Source organism: Tachysurus fulvidraco, chromosome 24 (genome assembly GCF_022655615.1).
Source record: "Tachysurus fulvidraco isolate hzauxx_2018 chromosome 24, HZAU_PFXX_2.0, whole genome shotgun sequence".
NCBI lineage: Eukaryota > Metazoa > Chordata > Actinopteri > Siluriformes > Bagridae > Tachysurus > Tachysurus fulvidraco.
Window position 1 is genome coordinate 2,185,819 of NC_062541.1, and position 10,191 is coordinate 2,196,009.

At 41.0% G+C, this 10,191-nt stretch overlaps 1 protein-coding gene across 7 annotated transcripts in view; it reads left to right on the forward strand.

The window, feature by feature from the left end:
* Positions 1-4,505, forward strand: part of arhgap27l (Rho GTPase activating protein 27, like) — a 42,392-nt gene extending 37,887 nt beyond the window's left edge. For all 7 annotated transcript variants that reach the window (XM_027154886.2, XM_027154885.2, XM_027154889.2 and 4 more), the window contains 4 exons: positions 836-913; positions 1,017-1,151; positions 1,613-1,718; positions 2,617-4,505. In XM_027154886.2, coding sequence (XP_027010687.2) covers positions 836-913; positions 1,017-1,151; positions 1,613-1,718; positions 2,617-2,794 — 497 coding nt within the window. In that variant the 3' untranslated portion in view covers positions 2,795-4,505. The remainder of the gene's footprint in view (positions 1-835; positions 914-1,016; positions 1,152-1,612; positions 1,719-2,616) is intronic.
* Positions 4,506-10,191: the final 5,686 nt, after the last annotated feature.

Sequence of the window (10,191 nt, forward strand, 5' to 3'; positions counted from 1 at the left end):
TTTCTATAGTAACAGCTCACTCTTACCTTTTCGTTTCTATAGTAACAGCTCACTCTTACCTTAGCTTTTCTATAGTAACAGCTCACTCTTACCTTAGCGTTTCTATAGTAACAGCTCACTCTTACTTTTCGTTTCTATAGTAACAGCTCACTCTTACCTTAGCGTTTCTTAGTAACAGCTCACTCTTACCTTAGCGTTTCTATAGTAACAGCTCACTCTTACCTTAGTGTTTCTATGGTAACAGCTCACTCTTACCGAACGCGTTTCTATAGTAACAGCTCACTCTTACCGAACGCGTTTCTATAGTAACAGCTCATTCTTACCTTTTCATTTCTATAGTAACAGCTCACTCTTACCTTAACGTTTCTATAGTAACAGCTCACTCTTACCTTTTCGTTTCTATATTAACAGCTCACTCTTACCTTAGCGTTTCTATAGTAACAGCTCACTCTTACCTTAACGGTTCAATAGTAACAACTCGTTCTTACCTTTTCGTTTCTATAGTAACAGCTCACTCTTACCTTAGCGTTTCTATAGTAACAGCTCACTCTTACCTTAGCGTTTCTATAGTAACAGCTCATTCTTACCTTTTCGTTTCTATAGTAACAGCTCACTCTTACCTTAGCGTTTCTATAGTAACAGCTCACTCTTACCTTAGCGTTTCTATAGTAACAGCTCACTCTTACCTTAGCATTTCTATAGTAACAGCTCACTCTTACCTTAGCGTTTCTATAGTAACCTTTTGTTCTAATCTTATGGCTTCTATACTACCAACTCCTTGCTCTGGGTCTCACATAAACAGATCCAAAACCTTTATGTCTCCTCTAATGCTCAGGATTAAACATCGACGGGATCTACAGAGTGAGCGGGAACCTGGCGGTCATCCAGAGACTCCGGTACAAAGCTGATCACGGTACTTCAGCACTCATATGCACACGACACACGTATTGTATTTAAAGCTGCGATGTCTTTCATCCGATCTTAAACACCTCGCTCCGGTTCTGTGCGTGTTCTAGAGGAGGAGCTGGATCTGGAAGATGGTCAGTGGGAGGAGATTCATGTCATCACTGGAGCACTGAAGCTCTTCTTCAGGGAGCTTCCTGAGCCGCTGTTCCCCTACAGCTTCTTCGAAAAGTTCATCGCCGCCATCCGTGAGTGACCTACACCCGCGCGTGTACATGCTAAAGCGATCATGTTCCTTACTGTAAACCAATTAAAAAAACAACTAGTCATCCTTTACATTTTAATACTTGTCTAGTAGTCTGGATTCTGATTGGTTGTCAGGTGTTGCTTAATTGTCAACAGCTCAATGCTAATGCCTTAGCGCCACTATGTTAACATTCACAGGGACTCATCTGGCAGAGAGGATTAACGTAATCAACATGTAATGAGAAACTCCCGCTAGATCCAGGGTTCTTCTGTGTTAGCATTAGCAGTCATGCTAGCCTTAGCATTAGCATTTGAGTCACCTCAGAATTTACTGTCTGAACGCTAAACTGTATTAAACATGTCACCGGATTAAATTACACGTCCGCGTGATGCCGCTTTGCATGTTGTTTGCATAAATTTGCATGTATTTGTGTATATATTGTAGTTGTTTGTGTCCATGTAGAAATCGGCGATCAGAGTCAGAGGGTGTCGTATATACAAGACTTGGTGCGAACGTTGCCGTTACCCAACCACAACACCATGGAAGTGCTCTTCAGACACCTGTGCAGGTGAGCTCCATCCAGCTCTAACGCCACAGACGTGCTGTAAAGGGAGGGACCTTTAGCCCAGATGCTCACGCTGGTCTTTCTGCTTTGTGAGCAGCTCTGAGGTTTAGTCATGAGGCAGATGAGCAGGTCTGGGTGTGTTTGTGGTTCTGCAACAACAAAAACTATGTGGACAGGCACGAAGTTCTCTGGTGTGAACTCAAAGCTATTTAAAGCCACTCTTTTGTACATGAATTTAAAAACAAGAGAAAAAAAAACCTTCTTCATCATTCTCATCATCCTCATCTCCTGCTGAGAGAATTGTTCTTTTTTTTCTGTCCTTCTCTGATTTCTCTCATCTCTCTCTCTCTCTCTCTCTCTCTCTCTCTCTCTCTCTCTCTCATATCTACCTCTATCTCTTTCATCTCTCTATTATCCCTTTGATCTCTCTCATATCTCTCTCTGTTACTTTCATCTCTCTCTCTCATTTCTCTACTTTACATTTACAGCATTTAGCAGACACACTTATCCAGAGGGCATCACAATTTATTTCATTTTATTTGAAATAATTTTTTTATACTGAGCAATTGAGGGTTAAGGGCCTTGCTCAGGGGCCCAGCAGTGGCAGCATGGTGGACCTGGGGTTTAAACTCATGACCTTCCGGTCAGTAGTCCAACACCTTTACCAGTAGGCTAGCACATCCCTTCCCCTCTCTGTCACTTTCATCTCTCTCTCATCTCTCTCTAATTTGCAGACAGATGTCACGTTGTACAATGAAAGACACTCTGGTGTGATTCTGCCACACACACACACACACACACACACACACACACACACACACACACACACACACACACACACACACACGTCACATGTTCTCATTAAAGATGTTGGACTGAACCTCTTGTTCCTGTCCCTCAGGGTGGTTGATCACTCGGACTCCAACCGGATGTCCTTCCAGAGCATGGCCATAGTCTTCGGTCCAACTCTGCTCCGGCCCGAGGAAGAATCCGGAAACATGGCGGTCCACATGGTCTTCCAGAACCAGATCGTGGAGCTCATTCTCAGGAAGTTCGATGAGATTTTCTCTCCCAGATGAGTCATTCAGCCTGAGCAGTAAAGCTGCTTGAGTGAGGCTGGACTGAGCTTTCACTGGATTCTTAAAGACTTTCTGCTTTATTTAGGACAACGCTCACTCTCACGTTACAGCTCAGTAAATCTACATGAGGATTTCCTGACGAATCAGAATAAAGAGATCAAATGCTTTGTTTGACCGGATTAGCGTCCGGATTAGCGTCTGTATGTGCGTCCGTATTATCATGGGTTTTCAAAACATGGACTTCAGGAGCTAGTTCAGATCAACAGTCTGAAAAAAGACCGACAAAGTACGTGTTCGATGTGTTTAACCTCCACCTGGAGTCCTCATTTAAGCTTTGTATAGATTTAAATAAATGACTTAATTACTTATATGTGCCCTGTGATGGGTCGGCACTCCGTCCAGGGTGTATCCTGCCTTGATGCCCAATGACGCCTGACGCCACAGGCTCCCCGTGACCCGAGAAGTTCGGATAAGCGGTAGAAAACGAATGAACGAATGAATGAATGAATGAATGAATCACCCAGAACTGAAAAAAGAAAGAAAGTTTGCAGCAGATGAATCAGGAAGCTCAGCTGGACGCTGGGACTGAAGGCAGTTGTGTTGGAAGAAACATTTATATAGAAATATCTTGAGATTTTGTAGGTATGGTTGAGGTTTTCTCTGACCTGCTGTCAGGGTCGAGAAGTAAAGAGGAGTAAAGAGAAGTAAAGAGGAGTAAAGAGAAGTAAAGATATCTACAACAACAAGAAGCAGCCGATTTCATTACACTGTTGTGATCAAGGTTTATAATAGTGTTAAATGTGAGACTTGGCTCTGTTTCGCTCTGTTTTTGTCCCGGTATCTGATCAGCTGATGACTAGAAACGTGTGTGTGTGTAGCGTCAGATAAGACGAACACACACACAGATGGATTTTATTGTACTTCATTGAAATTAAATTTTATTTTCTGGTAACGTGGAGAAAAACAGAGTAAAGTCGAGCGCACGTGAGGTTTGCGGAAGGGGGCGGGGCTTCAAGGTGGGGTCGGTTAATCCCGTTTTATGGGACAGAAAAGGGTGTGAAAGTGAGCAGGTCTGGAGCTGTAATTTAATTTTAATAATAGGGATTAAAAGGAATCGTCATGATATCGCACAAGTCTAATCCAGGCCTCCGTCTGGGTGCCAGAATTTCTGTTTAAGTGCCAAGTTTGCTGAGTTTTCCTGTTAAACCATCTAATAACCCAGATTCATTTTAAACCTCCAGGGTTGGAGGTTGTGAGGTCTAATCTCAGAATGGTCACAGAGCCACGGTCTCGCTTTTACACAAGATACGTCTCTCAAAACCCGATGAACAAAAAAAAAACCCAGCAACTTCCTGTCTGAGGATTTAAATCTGATCTTCTTCCTTCCACGACAGACTTATCCTCTGATTGGATATGAACGAGTTTGTGTGTGTGTGTGTGTGTTTGTGTGTGTGTGTGTGTGTGTGTGTGTGTGTGTGTGTGTGTGTGTGTGTGTGTGTGTGTGTGTGTGATGATGATATACATGTTTAATGTTAAATAGAGCATCTACAGTTTATAACTATATATTATCTCCAGATCTGTACATAGATTGATGTTTATATGGAAAGAGGTTTAATATCAAAGTGAACACATTTCATATACTATTAAACAAAATGCTGTGTAAATACACAATATTCAGATGTTTCACCAAATAAATATTCTTTTAAGTCAAGAATTGTATGTGTTTACTGCAGCGTTTACATCTCTAATATAACCAAGAAGGGAAATAAAGCACCACAAGGGGCTTTTCATGTTTTTTTATGCCATGCTTAATAAATAAAGATAAATAATAACAAAAATAAACAAACAGAATCCTGGGATAGGGGACACGGTGGCTTAGTGGTTAGCATGTTCGCCTCACACCTCCAGGGTTGGGGGTTCGATTCCAGCCTCCATCTTGTGTGTGTGGAGTTTGCATGTTCTCCCCGTGCCTCGGGGGTTTCCTCCGGGTACTCCGGTTTCCTCCCCCGGTCCAAAGACATGCATGGTAGGTTGATTGGCATCTCTGGAAAATTGTCCGTAGTGTGTGTGTGTGTGTGAGTGAATGAGAGTGTGTGTGTGTGCCCTGTGATGGGTTGGCACTCCGTCCAGGGTGTATCCTGCCTCGATGCCCGATGACGCCTGAGATAGGCACAGGCTCCCCGTGACCCGAGGTAGTTCGGATAAGCGGTAGAAAATGAATGAATGAATGAATCCTGGGATTGTGTAGTTGGAGGTTTCACACTGCTCAGACTTTACCCGGGTTAACTCTTAATCCTGACCATCCAGTTTGTCCTGAACACATTTACTAACTTCTCTGTTTATTAAACTTTTCCCTCAGACGTTGTACAGTAGCTGCAGCTTAAGTGAGGCTGAAACCCTGTTCAGTTTCTGATTGGGTGCCTGTTACTAAGCAACAAGCTTTCAATTCAATTCAAATTTATTTGTATAGCGCTTTTTACAATAGACATCGTCTCGAAGCGGCTTTACAGAACATAAACATAGAACAAAAGATTATTATAAAGAATAATATAAAGATGAATAGAATATAAAAATTCAAGATTAATATTAGATATATTTAAACGTGTATGTATTTATCTCCAATGAACAAGTCTGAGGTGACTCAGGTGACTGTGGGGAGGAAAAACTCCCTTAGATGCTAAATGAAGGAACCTTGAGAGGAACCAGGCTCAAAGGGGAACCTCATCCTCATCTGGGTGACACTGGGGGTGTGATTATAAATATACAGTCTGATAAATGTTGTGTTGGTGTAAAAGATCACGTGGAGTTCACATCTCCTCTTTAGAATAACAGAGTCTAACTGGAGCTGGTAGATCTGTAGATGCCTCAGGATCCTCACAGAGTCGGCCTCGTCTCAGCGGAGGTCCAAAATCTTCATCGCACGGAAGACAATCGGAGCTGGTACAATGTCTGGATGCCTCGGGATGGGTAGAAAGAGGGAAGCAGTGGAGATGTCTGTAATATCTAACACTGTATCGTTTCATACTGTACACCATTAATCCATGCCCTCGTCCTTAAACTTGCCGGATCTGCTGGAGATTTTAGATGTTCACAAATGCTCCTGTTTCTGTTTCTGTAAAAACCTGTGTTACGATTTTATCTGAAAACTCTGAGGTGTATCTGAGGTGTGATGACTGTATGTTCCACAGAAACCGTAACGCTTAAACTCATGTCCTGTCGCTGTTACAGCTTCACCTTTAGACTGTTATAAAGCTCTGACACTGGAGACTGGAGAAAGATTACACGTGTTTGATCCGTTTATGTGGATCATCGTGAATGAGCTGTTGCTATAGAAACGATGACACACCAGAACGCACACATTCATGTAAACAAACCTACTTTATGAAATTCAATGTGGTTTATAACCACAACCCAATTCAGAATTAATATTTTCATTATTTAAATATTGATAAATGTTAGTTCTTAAACCTTAATCCTCACAGTCTGACACAGACACTAAAAGGTTTCTAACCGCTGTTCTGAACCGCAGTTCAGCGGTGTGGCCACCAGGCGGCAGCACATCAACACACCGCCCCATCTATCCAGTCCTGACCCATCACGCGCTGCCTCCGTGTTTATACTGTGTGTGTGTGTGTGTGTGTGTGTGTGTGTGTGTGTGTGTGTGTGTGTGTGTGTGTGTGTGTGTGTGTGTGTGTGTAGGTACCTTTCGTGTCTATTTCCAGCACACAAACACCCCCCCCACACACACACACACGCACGCACACACACACACACACACGCACACAAACACCCCCCCCACACACACACCACACACAAACACACGCACACACGCGCGCGCAAACACACACACACACACACACACACACACACACACACACACAAACACCCCCCCCCACACACACACACACACACACACTGACTACTGTTATTAATTAAGTTTTATTCATATTCTAACATAAGTCGTATTCTGAGGCATTTCTTACTGTTATCATCTGTACAATCAGATACATATTTACACCACAGACACACACACTGTTATTATAACAACAGGAGATTCTTTAACTCATCTGTTTTATTTTATACACTTAAAGTACATGTGTAATAGTTTTACATTATCTTTCAAATTAGTTCAATAAAAATAAATACATTATTATTATTATTATTATTATTATTATTATTATTATTATTATTATTAAGACTGGAAAGTGTATTTATTTATTTATTTATAGGCCTTTTTTCATATTTTATTTTTTTTAATTTTGTATGTAAATGGATATCAAGTTTTTACCTGATTTATTTATTTATTTACCTTTCACTTGAATGATCACCTTAAACATGGATATTATATTTGTAATATTTGTATTTTTTTTTTAATGTTTTTTCTACATAATTGTGAAATTAAAAGGAAAACTTTACTTTATATCCTGAAAAAAAAACTTTTATGCCAAAACTTTAGTTAAAACAGATCGACTCATCTTTGACGTCTTCCTCGGCCTTGGCCTTGGCCTTGTTACCTCTTCTGTGGTTAAAGAGCTACAGTACTGCCATGTTACTGCCCTGTTACTGCAGTGAGTGGTATTTAAAATCTTTTACGACACTATATATAGACCTGGGGCTCCTTATCTCAGCTCCGGACTTTGTTTAGAAGAAAACATAAACGTCTCAGGCTTTAATCTGAGTGCTGAGGTTTATATAAGATCTCTCTCTCTCTCCGTCTCTCTCCGTCTCTCTCTCTCTCTCTCTCTCTCTCTCTCTCTCTCTCTCTCGTTTTCTCCCTCTCTCTCTCTTACACACGTTTACACAATCAGTCTTAAACGGAAGTAAAGGTCAGATAGAGATCACAAACTTCGGCTGAAGTTAACATCGACTATAAGAATATAGAAAAATCTCTAAATCACCGAGGTTCTCTAAAGTCTAATAATGTCCACTGAGGTCCACTAAGGTCCACTAAAGTCTACTAATGTCCACTAAAGTCTACTACTGTTTAATAATGTCCACCAAAGTCCACTGAGGTCCACTGAGGCCCACTGAGGTCCACTGAGACAGGACTCATGGTGCTCTATGTGGTAGTTCAGTAATCCTTATTTACTGTTAATAATGTTATTAACTGTACCATTAGATCAAATGTTATTTATTTCTGGATATTATAGTAAAAATATTAAAAAGAGAAAAGCCGTAGAAATGCAGACATCCTTCATGGTCTGTGTTTTCCAAATGATTTCAGAAAGAATTTTATGTGATGTGACGTAAAATAAATGAGAAATAATCTGCAGTGGGACACGAGGGGAGTGTTAACACAGATTAGTGTGTGGAGAGGCCCAGAGGCTCAGATCAACGTGTTCACACTCTGATAACAGCACCATGAACACGCACGCACACACACACACACACACACACACACACACACACACACGCACACGCACATGCACACGCACACCACATACACGCACTCACATGCTCATGCACACACACACACACACACACACACACACACACACACACACACACACACACACACGCACGCACACACACACACACACATGCACACACTCTTTATCAGAAGAACATTATGGTGTGTTCACATGATCTAACCTCAGACATCCGATTTCATCTCTTTGAACTCTTTTTATCATTTCTGTTCATGTCAGAATATTTGCATTAAGAACAAAATCACCATCAAACATCATCCTGAGTGCTGGTTGGGGGAGGAGCCTAAATCAGGAGAACTAAACAAATAAAACCTTTAGCTACATTTTTAATTCTATTAAATTCTTTAACTTTGTCTCGTTGTTGAGGTAATAAGCGATTATATTTACAGCTACTATAAGAGTTTTATAAGATATAAGTAACTGTGACTTTCACTTTACACCCCTGAGTGTAGATTAATCATAACAACACAAGGCCTTGTCACTGATCTCTGTAGTGACATCCACTTTATCTCTGTGTCTCTGGCTTTAGGAAAAAAAACAAAGAACATAATTCTATAATTACTCAGGAGCTAAATTGTCCTTTCATGAGTCAAACAACACACACACACACACACACACACACACACACACACACACACACACACACACACACACACACACACACACACACACACACACACACACACATACTTTAGGCTTTAAATGTCAACATGTCTTTTCTGTAACACACATATCACATGTCATGAGTTATCAGCCAGGAACGAGTAACACAATCACATCACACACAGTTACACGCTTTTAATTTCACACACACACACACACACACACACACACACACACACACACACACACACACACACACACACACACACACACAAACACACACACACACACACACACACACACGCTCTAAAATGCAGCTTCTGGAACAGCACATGAAAGAGAATCTTTAATAAAAATAAAGTACCTCCAGGATTTCAGAATTTTATGCGAAATCAATGAAACTCGGTGAAGCCAATTTCTGCAGAGAATTCCTCATCTGTTCATGTATGTGATCATGAATACAGCTCTGATTGAGAGTCATTACGTACGTGTCTTCACAGCGAGGGTGAAGAATGCTGTGCTTGTGGTTTCAGCATTTCAGACAGTTTGAGACAAAATAAAGCACAAAGAGAGATAAACGCTGCAGTGAAATCGAGCACGTTTTGGCTGCAACAATCACAAAAACCTCTGAAATCCTGGAGGGAGCGAATAAAGCATTTAATCCCCGTCTGATGAGGACCTGAAAGTGAGCAGGTATAAAAACGCTGTTGTAAACACTTTCTGCGCTTTACACCAGAGGTTCAGGTCTGACATTAGCACAGCGTTACTGCATTATTAATGCACTCATTATAATGTTATCGTTTCTATAGTAACAGCTTTCTGTAAGCAGATGTGAAGTCAGCAGCTATGGAAGGAGCCTGAGAGGTAAAGCTGTTAAAACCTTCACTTTTCTGAGAGCTTCAGGACAGAGACCTTTGTTTTTCTCTGCATTTTCTCGGTAACGTGACAAACTTTTATTATTAAATCAAGAGACAGAATAGAGAAGTTTATGTGGAAGTCATTTTTAAAGCCCTAACAGGAACTAAGCTGTTTCATGAATATTAAATTTGTTTATAACTCGAACTATAAACAGATACTATAAAGGACGAAGAGTGAATAATAGTCGTTTTCCTAACACACTACGTCCCCAGGGGTTTTCCTTAATTATAACACACTTTTAGATTGCTGTGTTGTGGTTTTTTTCAGCCCATGAGTGACCCTGAGATGTTTAAACCTCAGTCAGTGAACGCAACCTCAGTGAGATAACATACTGCTCCTTCCTTTACACTAAAAGCGTCAATGAGGTCAAGGGGGGGCCAGTACTTTTGCACAGAGCAACAGATAGGAACAGAGGACTACAGTTAAAAAAAAACCGAGGAAACTACA